Consider the following 18,718-nt stretch of genomic DNA (forward strand, 5'->3'; position numbering starts at 1 on the left):
TGTGGGGGTGATGATTATCTGACTACCTGCTTCTGAGGCTTCCTGATGAAAATAGCCTTGACTGTATTTCTCCTTCAGAGGCACATTCTAACTTGTCAAGACAACACATCCATCCACTGTAACTCCAATCCAGCGTTTATACAGCAATCAATCTCAAGCAACAGTATTCCTTTTAACATAGTCTCTGGCAACAGAACTAGGGCCTATAGGTAGCTTCTCGTTGGCCATACATATTTCAGTATCTTCATGAAAACATAGGCTTAAGCGCCTTAGTTAAATTCACAGTGACTTCAGAAAGTATTCATACCCCCTAAACTTATTCCAAATGTTGTGTTACAGCCTGAATTCAAAATGTATTAAATATATTTTTGTTCTCACCCATCTTAACACAATACCACATAATGACAAAGTGAAAACGTGTTTTTTGAAATTTCACACCTGAGTCAACGCAATGCATGTTAGAATCCCATTTGGCAGTGATTACAGCTGTGAGTCTATCTGGGTAAGTCTCTAAGAGCTTTGCACACATGGATTGTACAATATTTGCACATTATTCTTTTGAAAATTCTTCAAGCTCTGTCAAATTGGTTGTTAATCATTGCTAAATAAGCATTTTCAAGTCTTGCCATAGATTTTCTAGCAGATTTAAGTCAAAACTGTAAGTCGGCCACTCAGGAACATTCACTGTCTTCCTGTTAAGCAACTCCAGTGTAAATTTGGTAGTGCTGAGCGATTAACCAACATTTTGGTTATTTTTCATTTTTTAAACAACTAATTCACAGAAATTCCATTTAGTTCTGTTTTTTTTCTATGAGTTTGATGTGCAGTTTCTGTAGAGATAAATCAGATGAAGACTAAACTTTGTGATGTAGTAGGGCAGGGTTCTTCAATTCCGGTCCCGGAGGGCCGAAACATTTCCGTTTTTTATTTCTACCTGGTAGTTAATTGCACTCACCTGGTGTCCCAGGTCTGAATTAGCCCTGATTAGAAGGAGAGGATGAAAAACAGAGGTGTTTCGGCCCTCCAGGACCGGAATTGAAGAACCCTGTAGTAAGGCATTGTAGTTTCCAACAGGCCAATACTTGACATAGTTTAGCGCAGGAAACATTGTAATTAACAACAATGACCCTAATCCATTGCACTCCCGCTTAAACCTGTCCGGTCTGTGCTGAGCAGACATGGAGACTGAGAGAAGAGAGAATGTGCGATCGAGAGGGATAGAAAGCAGTTGCTTTGAGAGCCTGAAAATACATGATCTAAGTGATTGATAGTTGGTATTCAGCAGTCATAAAAGTTTATTTGAAGAACTAGTAAAATAGTGATTGTCAGACAGCATAGGCAGTTAAGTGATAAGCAGTAATGGGCAGTCACTACCATCATGTGACTTTTATTAATTGTTTTATTCAGTGTTGTTACAAAATTCAACCCACATAATGCATAGTGCATTTAATGTAAAACAAATTATAGAAATCAAACAGACCCCAAAAAGCACTAATCGCTCAGCACTATTATTGGGCCTTGTGTTTTATGTTATTGTCCTGCTGAAAGGTGAATTCATCTCCCAGCATCTAGTGGAAAGCAGACAACCAGGTTTTCCTCTAGGATTTTGCCTGTGCTTAGCTCCATTCCATTTCTTTTTTATCCTGAAAAACTCCCCAGTCCTAAACGATTACAAGCATACCCATAACATTATTCAGCCACCACTATGCTTGAAAATATGGAGAGTGGTACTCAGTAATGTGTTGTGTTGGATTTGCCCAAACATAACACTTTGTATTCTGGACATAGTTAATTTCTTTGCCATATTTTTTGCAGTTTTACTTTAGTGACTTATTGCAAATAGGATGCATGTTTAGGCTTCCTTCTTTTACTCTGTCAATTAGGTTAGTATTGTGGAGTAACTGCAATGTTGTTTATCCATCCTCAGTTTTCTCCTATCACAGACATTAAACTCTGTAACTGTTTTAAAGTCACCATTGGCCTCATGATGAAATCCCTGAGTGGTTTCCTTCCTCTCCAGCAACTGAGTTAGGAAGGACGCCTGTATTTTTGTAGTGACTGGGTGTATTGATACACCATCCAAAGTGTAAATACTAACTTCACAATGCTCAAAGGGATATTCAACGCCTGCTTAATTTTTTTATTTTTAACTTATTTTCCAATAGGTGCCCTTCTTTGCGAGGCACTGGAAAACCTCCCTGTTCTTTGTGGTTGAATCTGTGTTTGAAATTCACTGCTCGACTGAGGGACCTTACAGATAGTTTAATGTGTGGGATACAGAGATGAGGTAGTCATTCAAAAATCATGTTAAACACTATTATTGCATACAGAGAGTCCATGCAACTTGTGACTTGTTAAGCACATTTTTACTCCTGAATTGATTTAGGCTTGTAATAACAAAGGGATTTAATACTTATTGACTCAAGACATTTCAGCTGTTTATTTTTTTATTAATTTGTAAAAATGTGTGAAAACATCATTCCACTTCGACATTATGGGGTATTGTGTGTAGGCCAGTGACACAATCTCAATTTAATTCATTTAGAATTCAGGATGTGACAACAAAATGTGGAAAAAGTCAAGGGGTGTGAACACTTTCTCGAAGGCACTTTAATCCTCATCTGGCGGGTTCAACACAACTCTAGTCCTCAAGAGGGTCAGAGTATTATTTCCATCCTTACCTGTAAGCTTTAACCAATCGATGATTTAATTGATCATTCAAAATGTCAGTGGGCGGGGATCAGTAGAGACCACGGGTGGGCCGCTAGTTGAACAATCCCAAAGCCATATATTAGAAAATTCTAGAACTTTGGAAAACACTGGAGTGAACAGAACACCACTCCTTGTACATTCTCAAGGTGTCTGGCCAACCTTTAACAAACACTGTTGAATGACTTCTGAAGAGTGACATAATGCAAGCCTCCACTGTACAACACATGACATAAAGGCAGCCTCCTTTCCCTGTTCAGTCATTACATGTGAGCAGGTAGGCTAAAGACAAACATATTACCGCCATAAAATAACAGATTGACTTATGTCAAACACATTAACAACGTTGAATGTAAAATATTGAATAATGGGTCATCTAATAGGCTGTTTGTATCTCATGATGTAAACAATGTAAACCTAGGTCAGGCAGCACTAAAGAATAGCCCCCTTCCCACAATTAAATATAGATAACTTTAGAGACAAACAAACCTAAAACTTCCAGAAAAAGTAGGTTAAACGTGTATATTGCCTGAAATAGATTTTTTTGTTTATTGATACATGGACATTGGTTAAGTGGCTACTGGCAGTTTTGGAACGTGGCCTACCCTCTCCCCACATAGACAGTGCTCCATTCAGCAACGCTACTAGTGAACTGTAACAATTTAGAACACGACCTGAACTTAAAATATACACCACTGAGTGTATAAAACATTAGGAACATGTTCCTAATATTGAGATGCACCCACTTTGGCCCTCAGAACAGCCTCAATTCGTCGGGAGATGAACTCTACAAGGTGTCGAAAGCTTTCCATAAGGATGCTCCAATGCTTCCCACAGTTTGTGTCAAGTTGGCTGGATGTCCTTTGGGTGGTGGACCATTCTTGATACACACTGGAAACTGTGGAGCGTGAAAAACCCAGCAGAGTTGTGGTCCTTGACACACTTAAACTGGTGCGCCTGGCACCTGATATCATACCCCGTTCAAAGGCACTTAAATATTTTGTCTTGTCCATTCAACCTCTGAATGGCACACATACACAATCCATGTCTCAATTGTCTCAAGGCTTAGAAATCCTGGATTTAACAGGTGAGGATCACAGCTTTAACCTGGTCAGTCTATGTCATGGAAAGAGCAGGTGTTCATAATGTTCTGTACACTTAGTGTAGAATATGCTTTTATTCAAAGAAACTTACATTTACATTATTTAGCAGACGCTCTTATCCAGAGTGACTTACAGTTAGTGAGCGCATACATTTTCATACTGGCCCCCCGTGGGAATCGAACCCACAACCCTGGCATTGCAAGCGCCATGCTCTACCAACTGAGCTACAAGGAGGCCATACGTGCATACATTTTACTTACAGATGGTCCCGGAAATTGAACCCACTATCCTGGCATTGCAAGCGCCATGCACTACCAACTGAGCTACAGAGGAAAGTGTACTGCATTGTACTTTGTTGGTATTGGCCTGCCAGACCTATTCTGTCAGTTTGTTTTTGAATACTCCACCTAGTGGTAGAATATCTTATCAGGTATAGCCTAATGGGCAAACCATGTGGCCCTGCGGACATACTGACTGTATGATACGGGAAACCATCATGATGCTATTGACATGTTGCTATACACGTGCACATATTTACCATTATGCTCATGAGTGAAGAGATTAGATTAAACTGGGGGTAGACAATAGTAAACACAGCACTGTCACACTGTCATATAAATGCAGAGGGAACAAAACAACGCACTGTAAGGTGCATAGCACCACCTAGTGTCATTGAACATGGCTGAAACTCTTATAACGCCATACCCGGTAATTTGCCTCTGTACATTTTTGTAGTCTTTAAAGTATTGTTTGTGTACGGTATTGTTTGCGTAGCATAATGGATTTTTAGCAATAGTATATTTGTCTTAAACAACAATATGAAATGTCTGAGTTTTTATTTATTTCAATAAACAATTTTTATTTAGTATTTCTAGATGTGATTATACATAGTATTTGATCTTATTGTTTTTTGTAGTATTGGTAAAGTTTGAGCAAAGCTCTAGTTTACTCACCGTTGTAGGTTTAGGTGATGATTCTTTTGGTTCCCCAGCGCAGGACTCCGACTCACAGTCAGAGATCTCCCCCACACCATCCTCCTCCTTTCCCTGATCAGCTTCAGCTTCATCCACATCGCTATCTGTGTCTATCGTCGGAAGCTCATCTAAAAAGATAATTTTTACAAATGTCCTGTGAAAATCTCACTTTTAAAAATACATATTCCGTTAACTCATACCAAAATGTTGTTGTTGACTCATCCTATACTCGTTCGTAAGTGGTCAAAGCATACATTGGAGAAAGAAATACTTCAAAAACCCCACCTCAAACTTGTATCTCAAACAGGCCATTTAAAAATTGCTTGCCATTTCCTCATAGAACATGTCATCCTCCTCAGGAGGCTGAGCTGGCTAATCAGCGTTCTTCTGGCATTAATATTTGTAATTACCAGTATACGCTGACAACATTCTGTTGTTGGGTTAGGCCCACACTATTCAAAACACAGAAAAGCTGCTTTTTAACATACCTAAATCACCATTTTTTGGAAGGAAAATTATTTAACTCATTTTGTAATTAATGATAAGTTATATTTCATAGAAATCTGGAAACACTGGACAGTTACTTTAATACATTACCATATGCAGCTGATGACATAATGAACATACACAGTACATTAGGGCTGGGAATTGCCGGGGACCTCACAATATGATATTATCACGATACTTAGGTGCCGATACGATATGTATTGCGATTGTACGCATCACGATTCTATATGTATTGCGATTCGATACTATTGAGATTTAATGTTCTAAACATATTTCTCACTATGTCTGCTGAAGAGTGAAAAGAGAGCCATGAGAAACGAGTTTGAGATAAGTGCCCAAAACATATTTGCGTTTTCAGCTTCATGAGCAGTCTTTTCTATGAACTGTTCGGGCAGGAGTAGTTGGGTCCCATGCCACTGCTTAACATTGCAGACCGCTGCCCTGATGTTACCCTCAGTATAAAACAATGAGGAAAACCCCTCATTATTGGGTACAAGGAACAATATTACTATTATTGCTGTCCATTGAACTTGTTAAAATTATATTGCCTATGATCCAGGATATTTACACAGTGATGACAAGAAGTGAATTAATGAACAATATATGGAGGTGTCATATGTACTGGGACTGCTTTCTTGTGTGGCTACAGCGCATTGAATCCATTTGGGCTAACTAAATATAGCAATATAAGTTGGCAGCTATTCCCCTTCAATTGTTTTATATTTATTTTTTGCTACTGGCAAGGAGAGACGGCCAGGCCCATATGGGATACTGAATTTATCTCCCAGGGAGGACTTGTATATATAGAGAACTTAAAAAGGAGGGCAAATTTATATAAGGTCATTCAAATCATATTGCTAATAATAAATGAAGATCATGTATTAAGTGCTGTTGCTTCTACAGCTATCCTATTTTTACTGTTTAGGCATTAGGCTTGCATATCTCGCATCTTTTTGTTTTCATTTTCTGCCAACAACTGTAAAGGTCTGAATTGGTTACTTATTTCATGTTTGACTTTATTATTATTATTATTTCTTACACTGAGTATACCAAACATTAGGAACACCTCCCCCCCTCCCTCTGACGACCTCAGAACAGCCACAATTCGTCGGGGCATGAACTCAGTGTCGAAAGCGTTCCACAGGGACGCTGGTCAATGTTGACTACAATGCATCCCACAGTTGTCAAGTTGGCTAGATGTCCTTTGTGTGGTGGATCATTCTTGATAAACACGGCTAACTATTGAGTGTGAAAAACCCAGCAGCGTTGCAGGTCATGACACCAACAGGTGCGCATGGAACCTACTACCATACCCCGTTTAAAGGCACAAATCTTTTGTCTTGCCCATTCACCCTTTAAATGCCACACATGTCCATGTCTCAAGGCTTAAAAACCTGTCTCCTCCCCTTCATCTACACTGATTGAAGTGGATTTAACAAGTGACATCAATAACCATAGCTTTCACCTGGATTCCCCTGGTCAGTCTATATCATGGAAAGAGCAGGTGTTCTTAATGTTTTGTATACTCAGTGTATTTTATACCTTAAGACCAAAAAATATGCTGCTTAAGAGATTCCATGTGTAAGTCTGCCACTCGCCATTATGCTACAACCCTGTAATTATAGTGCATGGTGGGGGGAACCAGGAACGGTTTATATTGAGGGTCTTCTGGGTGGGGAGCGACCAATGGGTGGGTTTCCCTGTGGGTCCTGCTTTTTATTTTACATCTATGGGCTTATCAACACCAAAGATAACAATTACATTTTAGAAAAACAATGGCAAGACTAGCTATTCTCTTGTGATATTTGAAAGGCCTTAATAGTCCTATCAAACGTTCCAGGTGTCTTGATATTCTAGCAAGAAACCATATTGATATAGCAATGTTCCAAGAAACACACCTGCTCCAAAATGACGCACATAGAACAGAGAACCATTTGTACAAACTGGTAGGCTTGGGCGGTATACCGTATACCGGGGTATTTGGAAAAAGCCACAGGATGGTTTTTCAATACCATTGAAACTATTTATTTGAAGTTTAAGAAATGTGAATATTTGTAGCTACTTTTTAAGTAAATACCTGCAGTCAACTTGTGTAATAAATTAGGAGATAAAAACATTGCGTTCTTAACTTCACCTATCACATTATTATGAAGCTTATGGTAGTCCCCAGTCACGTCATATGGTGTTTGTTTACAAGCACACAAAGAGGAGACCCGAGCCTTGAGTCACTCACTGTTGTGCAGCATGCGCCAGATGATCTAATTGCAGTATGAAATTCACAACAAAATGTTTGCCAGCTACACTGAACAAAAATATAAAACGCAACATGTGAAGTGTTGGTCCCATGTTTCATGAGCGGAAATAAAATATCCCATTAATGTTCCATACGCACAAAAAGCTTATTTCTTTCTAAATGTGTTTACATCCCTGTTAGTGAGCATTTGTCCTTTGCCATGATAATCCATCCACCTGACAGGTGTAGCATATCAAGAAGCTGATTAAACAGCATGATCATTACACAGGTGCACCTTGTGCTGGGGACTAGGGTTGGGCGATGTCTGGAATGACACATCGTCCCATCGACCTGTCCAAACATCATTGACATACGATTGTATCGTCTATTTTTTTAAATACCCAGGGCAGGGGGGAGCGCGTCGTTGCATTGCCTAGCAATGCAGTAAATGATCTGTAATGCAGCCTGTTTCATGCACAAACCACCGATTAAAGTCTAATCATTAGACTACAATGTGGAAATCTTACCAAGATTGTATTTTCTTGAGTGCAAATAAATAAATCTAAACCAATCATATGGTGACATGTGGTACCGATAACGTTGAATGGTGATTTGGAACCAAACGTTGTAGGCCTACAGTGTGATAAGAGACCCTTTCAATGGTGATTTCAGACAATTTCAACCGAGATAGAGTGCGCATGTTCACCATAGAAGACATCCCTTTCCGCTCATGGCCAACGTCGCTCTCGAATACCTCTGCATCTGTGCAAAAACCATTCCGTCTGAACGTGTTTCAGTAGGCAATATTGTTACCCCACTCTGTAGTCTATTAAAGCCAGAAAAGGTGAACATGCTTGTGTTCCTAGCCAGAAACCTTTAGGTAGGTTAACATATAATGAAAATAAAAATAGTCAGAATGGTTCTTCATTGCATTAATTTTCAAAGCCTGTATTCACTGATGTATCTTATTCTAAATAAATGTAGCCTAGGCTACAATATTCTGTTTTGTGCATTAAACTTATTTGCACCGTAATTAAATTTGAACTTATTTTGTTTACTTTATTTATTTTGTAATTTGTAGCCTATCCAAATGAGGGTTATTCTTTTTATAGGCAACACTTATTTGTTGTTCCCGCTTATAAGCGCTGCTGTGGGAGCTTATGTAATGCTCGTTGCGCAATTCAAGGATATGAATAAACACTTCCACAATAATATAAATATCTGCTTAGAAGTTTACCTTGTACAAGTAACATTTACTCCACATTTTATTGACAGTAGCCTAGAGTAGGCCTATATTATTGGCTCTCCAATACTCCCATGGTAAACATCCAAGTCGTTTACTGGCCAACAAGCTTCGCAGTAATGATCAATTAGCGGATATTGCAACCATTGAATCTGAATCAGGTGAATTACTATCAGAACCCAATTTAAAATCAACCAAAGACTCTCCCTTTCTATATAGAATTATACACCTCTGATTGTAAATCCACACCAAGCCAGATTGAGTCCTTTTTAAAAGATAAAATAACTCCTCTTCTCTCAACATGAACTCAAAAGGGCATTGGATAACATTAATAAAAGGCAAATCACCTGTTTGGAATGGTATTCCTCCTGAGGTCCATTTAACATTTTGGAACCAATTAGGTAAACTATTACTCCAAATTATTTTTCTAAAATTCTGTCATCCCGTCTCTAAACTTACTTAACCAAATTGGTATATACAGACCATTGCGTGTTTGTTAAAAATCTATTGTCCTCTGATAACCTCTGTCGTCTATTACGTATCTTACATGCTTAATCAGAAACCAAATCTCTTTGAGCAGTTCTCTCTCTGGACACAGAAAAAGCTTTTTGATAGACTAGAATGGTCATATTTTCGTCGTTTTTGGAACATATGGGACTTAGCTACAAATTCACTAATATTATTAAAATACTAAAGGCTAATACCTCAGTCATAGTAATAACAGGCAATACCTGCTCTGCTCCGTTCAGAATAAATAGAAGTAGCAGGCAAGGTGATCCCATCTCACATTTGCTATTTCTGTTGTCTATGGAGCCCCTGGCCCAGGCAAATTCCACCAATATCTTTCAAATATACAGATCACGTCATCTCATTATACGCAGATGACATCTTACTTTATCTAGACAATGCATCTCAATCTCTCCCAAACGCTTTGAAGATCATAGACAAATTCAGCTCCATCTCAAGTTATCAAACAAATCTAACCAAATCTGCCCTACTCCCCCTCAAGAACCCGACAGAGGACCCCATTTCTACTTATGAAATCTAGGGCTGTCCCCGACTAAAAACAATCTTGGTCGACCGAGAGTCATCTGTTCATTCGACCAATCATTTGGCCAACATTTTAAAACGTGTATTTTTCCATATATAGACACACCCTGTTTGAATAAAATCAACTATTTGTAGGCTACTGAGCTTGTCTGATGCTTTAAGGAATTTGATACAAAATGAAGACACAAATTACTAAAGATCAATGTAGACTAACAATGTTTCCTGAAGTCCACGATCATCTCCTTTGTTTTGTTGACGTTGAGTGGGAAGTTATTTTCCTGGCACCACACTCCCAGAGCCCTCACCTCCTCCCTGTAAGCTGTCTCGTCATTTTTGGTAATCAAGCCTACTACTGTTGTGTCGTCTGTAAACTTGATGATTGAGTTGGAGGCGCGCTTGGCCACGCAGTCATGGGTGAACAGGGAGTACAGGAGGGGGCTCAGCACACACCCTTGTGGGGCCCCAGTGTTGAGGCTCAGCGAAGTGGAGATGTTGTTTCCTACCTTCCCCACCTGGGGGCAGGCCGTCAGGAAGTCCAGGACCCAGTTGCACAGGGCGGGGTTCAGACCCAGGGCCTCAAGCTTAATGATAATCTTGGAGGCTACTATGGTGTTGAATGCTGAGCTATAGTCAATGAACAGCATTCTTACATAGGTATTCCTCTTGTCCAGATGGGATAGGGCAGTGTGCAGGCGATTGCATCGTCTGTGGATCTATTGGGGCGGTAAGCAAATTGAAGTGGGTCTAGGGTGACAGGTGATATGATCCTTGACTAGTCTCTCAAAGCACTTCATGATGACAGAGGTGAGTGCTACAGGGCGATTGTCATTTAGTTCAGTTACCTTTGCTTTCTTGGGTACAGGAACAATGGTGGCCCTCTTGAAGCATGTGGGAACAGCAGACTGGGAAAGGGAGAGATTGAATATGTCCCTAAACACACCAGCCAGCTGGTCTGCGTATGCTCTGAGGACGCAGCTAGGGATGCCTTCTGGGCCGGCAGCCTTGCGGGGGTTAACATGCTTAAATGTCTTACTCACGTCGGCCATGGAGAAGGACAGGCCACAGTCCTTCGTAGTGGGCCTCGTTGGTGGCACTGTGTTATCCTCAAAGTTTTTCGCTGGAATCTGTTAAATTGCTCTGGGGAGCGCAAACAAAGGATATGCTTTGGGAAAGTCGTATTCCTGGTCGTAATGCTGATGAGTTACCGCTGCTCTGATATCCAATAGTTTTTCCTGGCTGTACGTAATGATATAAAACACTGAGTTAATAATGTAAAATAAATAATACATAAAAAAAACAAAATACCGCAAAGTTTCCTAAGAGCTAGTCGCAAGGCCGCCATCTTCGTCAGCGCCAAGTTCTGATCTGCGTGCCAGTTATAATTTTCATATGCACATTTTCGTGAAACAGTTTAATTTAATTTATAATAAAGTCTACACATCTCATGTCATGTGGTTAATCAAAATTCTATCTCGAGTGCATTCGTAAAGTATTCAGACCCCTTAACTTTTTCACACTATACCCCATAATGACAAAGCAAAAACAGGTTTAGAATTTTTGCAAATATAAAATAATAAATGAAATATTATATTTACATAAGTATTCAGACCTTTTACTCAGTACTTTGTTGAAGCACCTTTGGCAGCGATTACAGCCTCGAGTCTTCTTGGGTATGACGCTACAAGCTTGGTACACCTGTATTTGGGGAGTTTGTCCCATTCTACTCTGCAGATCCTCTCAAGCTCCGTCAGGTTGGTGGGGAGCGTCACTACATAGCTATTTTCAGGTCTCTCCAGAAATGTTCGATCGGAAGGTGAACTTTCGCCCCCAGTCTGAGGTCCTGAGCGCTCTGGAGCAGGTTTTCATCAAGGATCTCTCTGTACTTTGCTCCGTTCATCTTTCCCTCGATCTTGACTAGTCTCCCAGTCCCTGCCACTGAAAAACATCCCCACAGCATGATGCTGCCACCACCATGCTTCACCGTAGGGATGGTGCCACGTGACGCTTGATATTCAGGCCAAAGAGTTCATTCTTTGTTTCATCAGATCAGAGAATCTTGTTTCTCATGGTCAGAGTCCTTTAGGTCCATACAGACCTTCTCCAGATCCTTCAGGTTTCGGGGCTGTCGCTGGGCAATACGGACTTTCAGCTCCCTCCAAATATGTTCTATTGGGTTCAGGTCTGGAGACTGGCTAGGCCACTCCAGGACCTTGAGATGCTTCTTACGGAGCCACTCCTTAGTTGCCCTGGCTGTGTGTTTCGGGTCGTTGTCATGCTGGAAGACCCAGCCACGACCCATCTTCAATGCTCTTACTGAGGGAAGGAGGTTGTTGGCCAAGATCTCGCGATACATGGCCCCATCCATCCTCCCCTCAATACGGTGCAGTCGTCCTGTCCCCTTTGCAGAAAAGCATCCCCAAAGAATGATGTTTCCACCTCCATGCTTCACTGTTGGGATGGTGTTCTTGGGGTTGTACTCATCCTTCTTCTTCCTCCAAACACAGCGAGTGGAGTTTAGACCAAAAAGCTCTATTTTTGTCTCATCAGACCACATGACCTTCTCCCATTCCTCCTCTGGATCATCCAGATGGTCATTGGCAAACTTCAGACGGGCCTGGACATGCGCTGGCTTGAGCAGGGGGACCTTGCGTGCGCTGCAGGATTTTAATCCATGACGGCGTAGTGTTTTACTAATGGTTTTCTTTGAGACTGTGGTCCCAGCTCTCTTCAGGTCATTGACCAGGTCCTGCCGTGTGTTTCTGGGCTGATCCCTCACCTTCCTCATGATCATTGATGCCCCACGAGGTGAGATCTTGCATGGAGCCCCAGACCGAGGGTGATTGACCGTCATCTTGAACTTCTTCCATTTTCTAATAATTGCGCCAACAGTTGTTGCCTTCTCACCAAGCTGCTAGCCTATTGTCCTGTAGCCCATCCCAGCCTTGTGCAGGTCTACAATTTTATCCCTGATGTCCTTAACACAGCTCTCTGGTCTTGGCCATTGTGGAGAGGTTGGAGTCTGTTTGATTGAGTGTGTGGACAGGTGTCTTTTATACAGCTAACGAGTTCAAACAGGTGCAGTTAATACAGGTAATGAGTGGAGAACAGGAGGGCTTCTTAAAGAAAAACTAACAGGTCTGTGAGAGACGGAATTCTTACTGGTTGGTAGGTGATCGAAATACTTATGTCATGCAATAAAATGCAAATGAATTACTTAAAAATCATACAATGTGATTTTCTGGATTTTTGTTTTAGATTCCGTCTCTCACAGTTGAAGTGTACCTATGATAAAAATTACAGACCTCTACATGCTTTGTAAGTAGGAAAACCTGCAAAATCGGCAGTGTATCAAATACTTGTTCTCCCCACTGTAGATATACAGTACCAGTCAAAGGTTTGGACACACCTACACAAGTTTTTTATTTATTTATTTTTTACTATTTTCTACATTGTAGAATATTAGTGAAGACATCAAAACTATGAAATAATACATATGGAATCATGTAGTAACCAAAAAAGGTGTTAAACAAATCAAAATATTTTATATTTGAGATTTTTAAAAGTAGCCACCCTTTGCCTTGATGACAGCTTTGCACACTTTTGGCATTCTCTTAAGCAGCTTCACCTGGAATGCTCTTCCAACAGTCTTGAAGGAGTTCCCACATATGCTGAGCACTTGTTGGCTGCTTTTCCTTCACTCTGCGGTCCAACTCAATTGGGTTGAGGTCTGGGGATTGTGGAGGTCAGGTCATTTGATGCAGCACTCCATCTCTCTCCTTCCTGGTCAAACAACCCTTACACAGCCTGGAGGTGTGTTGGGTCATTGTCCTGTTGAAAAACAAATGATAGACACACTAAGCGCAAACCAGATAGGATTGCGTATCGCTGCAGAATGCTGGTTAAATGTGCCTTGAATTCTAAATAAATCACAGACAGTGTTACCAGCAAAGCACCATCACACCACCTCCTCCATGCTTCACTTGGACTCATCAGACCAAAGGACAGATTTTCACCGGTATAATGTCCGTTGCTCGTGTTTCTTATCCCAAGCAAGTCTCTTCTTATTATTGGTGTCCTTTAGTAGTGGTTTCTTTGCAGCAATTCGACCATGAAGGCCTGATTCACGCGGTCTCCTCTAAACAGCTGATGTTGAGATGTGTCTGTTATTTCAACTCTGTGAAGCATTTATTTGGGCTGCAATTTCCGAGGCTGGTAACTAATGAACTTATCCTCTGCAACAGAGGTAACTGTTGTCTTCCTCTCCTGTGGCGATCCTCATTAGAGCCAGTTTCATCATAGAGCTTGATGGTTTTTGCTACTGCACTTGAAGAAACTTTCAAAGTTCTCAACATTTTCCAGATTGACTGACCTTTATGTCTTAAAGTAATGACGGACTGTCGTTTCTCTTTGCTTATTTGAGCTGTTCTTGCCATAATATGGACTTGGTCTTTTACCAAATAGGGCTATCTTCTGTATACCACCCCTACCTTGTCACAACACAACTGATTGGCTCAAACGCATTAATAAGGAAAGAAATTCCACAAATTAACAAGGCACAACTGTTAATTGAAATGCATTCCAGGTGACTACCTCATGAAGCTGGTTGAGAGAATGCCAAGAGCGTATTTTGATTTGTTTAACACTTTTTTGGTTACTACATGATTCCATATGTTATTTCATAGGTTTTGATGTCTTCACTATTATTCTACAATGTAGAAAATAGTAAAAATTAAGAAAAACCCTGTAATGAGTAGGTGTGTCCAAACTTTTGACTGGTACTGTTGTATTTCCTTCTTTAAATAAAACCATTGCCAAAAACATAACAGAACACTCAAATAAATTATATCAGACCTTAGTAGATGGACTAACATCCCAATCGCTCTAACCAGAATAATTTATATTGTGAAAATGAACATATTGCCTCCGTTGAATTTCGTGAGCTCAATGCTTCCTATGTCTCACCCTTCCGGCTTTTGGGATAAAATCCACAGTGCGTTTTCAAAATGTATATGGAAAGGTAAGCGATAGGGATGCAAATTTCGGTCAATTTTGCTGCAGACTAAGTGACCCTCATTAAACGGTCAACAAATTGTAAAAAAAATAAAATAACTAATAGTAAAATGACGTGACCAACAGAAAATACTATCAGAGATCTGTATATAAAGACGAGATGCTTATGTTTCCGCTCTAACAATGGGAGTCGTCCCAAGGTGGGAAGGCAGGCGACAAGCTTAGTAAGGCCCAAAACATGCCCATAGAAACGCATTGGATTTATTTTGGACAGATTTTGGCGAGAGCGAAACCTCTCGCTTTGCCTCTTCCTCTCTGATGATACGCATGCATACAAGGACCGGTCATTTTTCATTAAGAGCTTAATGGAAACGTGCAACAATAGCAAGCCTATCGTATTACAGTCAAAAGGCTATAGCCTATTATTGAACATGCAACACCTGTAATGAAGCAGCTAATCAAACGTAATTTTCCGCAATTAGCGGAAAACACAGTTCTACACTGCACACCTAATGTGAGCAGTTCCATATGTGACAGATGAAAATCTCAGTTAGAAATTTAGAAAGAGCGGAAATCTAATAGCAACTACTACGATGGGTTGCTAATATGACTAGGATTGTGCCTTTGGCATCTGGACAATGAAAGAAAGTTGATAGGAAAACTAATATAACAGGAGAGAAATGCTGGTTAATGGCATGAGGAAGTCTTTATAAAATAATTGCCTCCACGTTTCTATGGATGGATTTTCGCATGGCTACTTTGAAGCAAGGTAAGACGTATCTTTATTTAAGTAAAGTAAAACGTTCACATTTAAACAATTATGCTGCCTCAAACTCAAGTTGCAAAGTGGTTGGTGACGCGTTGATAGTCAACGGTAGGCAGGCTATAGCCTATGCATCCGAATGGCGAATGAGAGGCACGCTTTACAAGGTAAGATTGTGAAATAAAAATTGCTCCTTTTTAAATCGTGGCCACCAAAGTTTAACACGCGATTGCTTTTAGAATCTTTATTTGTTGCCCAATGACAGGGTTTACAATAGCAGGTTTCACTCCAGTAGCCTACAGTCTTTTTGAGGAGCTACTCTCGCGCTGTCTGACAGGTGGTAGGCTATTCCGCACCTCAAACTAAGATCTGTATGCTGTGCATGTCATAAATAAAAGGCATGACTAAAGTAACGACTAATCTCTGTAACAGATTAACGGTTAACATCCCTAGTAAAAGATCCCAGATTAAATTAACAGAAGGAAAGACGCTGGAGGGCTACCCAATTCAAACTTTAAATTGTATTTCCAAGCACTAGCATTTCACCCAATATAAACTACGCTCACACAATTTCTTTTTGACGCAAAATTGAAAAACGATGCAACTAGGAAACGAAATGCCATGACTTCAATTTTTAACAATAATGCATTGCAATCAGAAGGAAGTCCTATTACATCCCCCCCAACGGTCCAAATGCGGTATCGTACCCTTGGGATATCATGGATAGTAATGGTTTGAGGACATTCCAAGATCTGAAAGAAGCATTTATATTACCAGGTAACTTTTCTTCTCCTTTATCTCCAATTTAGGTCAGTTGTCGAACCATCCAATTATGTAATTTGTAAACAGATTATCTGGTCTCCTGAAATGACTAATCTCTGTAATTTATGAACAACTACAGGAAAGATCATACTCTGAGCTAACCATTAAAAAAGTATGGCCCACAGATCTAAATGTAACTGAATCATACTTTAACTGGACCAGAATATGGAAAAATATGACCTTAGCATCCAGTAATCCAAACCACCAATTTATTAATTTCAGGTTTGTTCACAGACTAACACACAATAAAAATGTATAAATGAAATTGGCCTCATATGTTCACTGTCCGCTAAATCAGGTAGGCACATTCCTTCATATGATGTGGGAGTGCCCTGCAGTTCAATGCTTTTTGGGGGTTCTCTAATCGTTATGGGGATGGCTGGGTGGAAGGGGAACTCATAAGCAACCTCGGTTGCTGGGTGGGACGGAAAGAGGTGGGAGGCATGCTTTCTTCGGGTCGGGGAGTTGGATGAAGATGCGGGAGGATGGGGCTAGGCGGTGTGGGAAACATGGTTTCCGGGTGGGGAGGGATAATGCAGGTAGGTGGATGGGGACTGAGGGGAGGAATGGGTTGGGGGAGCCTTTTTTATTTATTTTCCTTGCATACTAAATATTACAAAACTGTTGATACTGTTCTTTATATGCAGTTCTCTTATTTTTGTTTTGTTTTTGTGGCAGCCCATAGGTACAAGAACATTTCAAATGGAAAGATATCTGAATGAATATGTCCCCTGTAGCTCAGTTGGTAGAGCATGGCGCTTGCAACGCCAGGGTTGTGGGTTTGTTTCCCATGGGGGACCAGTATGAAAATGTATGCACTCACTAACTATAAGTCGCTCTGGATAAGAGCGTCTGCTAAATGACTAAAATGTAAATGTAAAATGTTATACCTGTAACCCCCTTCTGAAAAATTACAAACTAAATAAATACTGGTCACCAAAAAATATACACTGCTCAAAAAAATAAAGGGAACACTTAAACAACACAATGTAACTCCAAGTCAATCACACTTCTGTGAATTCAAACTGTCCACTTAGGAAGCAACACTGATTGACACATTTCACATGCTGTTGTGCAAATGGAATAGACAACAGGTGGAAATTATAGGCAATTAGCAAGACACCCCCAATAAAGAAGTGGTCTGAATAAAGAAGTGGTTCTGCAGGTGGTGACCACAGACCACTTCTCAGTTCCTATGCTTCCTGGCTGATGTTTTGGTCACTTTTGAATGCTGGCGGTGCTTTCACTCTAGTGGTAGCATGAGACGGAGTCTACAACCCACACAAGTGGCTCAGGTAGTGCAGCTCATCCAGGATGGCACATCAATGCGAGCTGTGGCAAGAAGGTTTGCTGTGTCTGTCAGCATAGTGTCCAGAGCATGGAGGCGCTACCAGGAGACAGGCCAGTACATCAGGAGACGTGGAGGAGGCCATAGGAGGGCAACAACCCAGCAGCAGGACCGCTACCTCCGCCTTTGTGCAAGGAGGAGCAGGAGGCGCACTGCCAGAGCCCTGCAAAATGACCTCCAGCAGGCCACAAATGTGCATGTGTCTGCTCAAACGGTCAGAAACAGACTCCATGAGGGTGGTATGAGGGCCGACGTCCACAGGTGGGGGTTGTGCTTACAGCCCAACACCGTGCAGGACGTTTGGCATTTGCCAGAGAACACCAAGATTGGCAAATTCGCCACTGGCGCCCTGTGCTCTTCACATATGAAAGCAGGTTCACACTGAGCACATGTGACAGACGTGACAGTCTGGAGACGCCGTGGAGAACGTTCTGCTGCCTGCAACATCCTCCAGCATGACCGGTTTGGCAGTGGGTCAGTCATAGTGTGGGGTGGCATTTCTTTGGGGGGCCGCAGAGCCCTCCATGTGCTCGCCAGAGGTAGCCTGACTGCCATTAGGTACCGAGATGAGATCCTCAGACCCCTTGTGAGACCATATGCTGGTGCGGTTGGCCCTGGGTTCCTCCTAATGCAAGACAATGCTAGACCTCATGTGGCTGGAGTGTGTCAGCAGTTCCTGCAAGAGGAAGGCATTGATGCTATGGACCGCCCGTTCCCCAGACCTGAATCCAATTGAGCACATCTGGGACATCATGTCTCGCTCCATCCACCAACGCCACGTTGCACCAGACTGTCCAGGAGTTGGCGGATGCTTTAGTCCAGGTCTGGGAATAGATCCCTCAGGAGACCATCCGCCACCTCATCAGGAGCATGCCCAGGCGTTGTAGGGAGGTCATACAGGCACATGGAGGCCACTCACACTACTGAGCCTCATTTTGACTTGTTTTAAGGACATT

The 18,718-nt window shown here is 41.2% G+C and overlaps 1 protein-coding gene across 1 annotated transcript in view; it reads right to left on the minus strand.

The window, feature by feature from the left end:
* Window positions 1–18,718, minus strand: part of spidr (scaffold protein involved in DNA repair) — a 79,102-nt gene that overhangs the window by 52,883 nt on the left and 7,501 nt on the right. Inside the window, exon 5 of the mRNA XM_084183897.1 lies at window positions 4,766–4,914. Coding sequence (XP_084040023.1) covers window positions 4,766–4,914 — 149 coding nt within the window. The remainder of the gene's footprint in view (window positions 1–4,765; window positions 4,915–18,718) is intronic.

Source organism: Coregonus lavaretus (genome assembly GCF_964263955.1).
Source record: "Coregonus lavaretus genome assembly, chromosome: 19".
NCBI classification, from domain to species: domain Eukaryota; kingdom Metazoa; phylum Chordata; class Actinopteri; order Salmoniformes; family Salmonidae; genus Coregonus; species Coregonus lavaretus.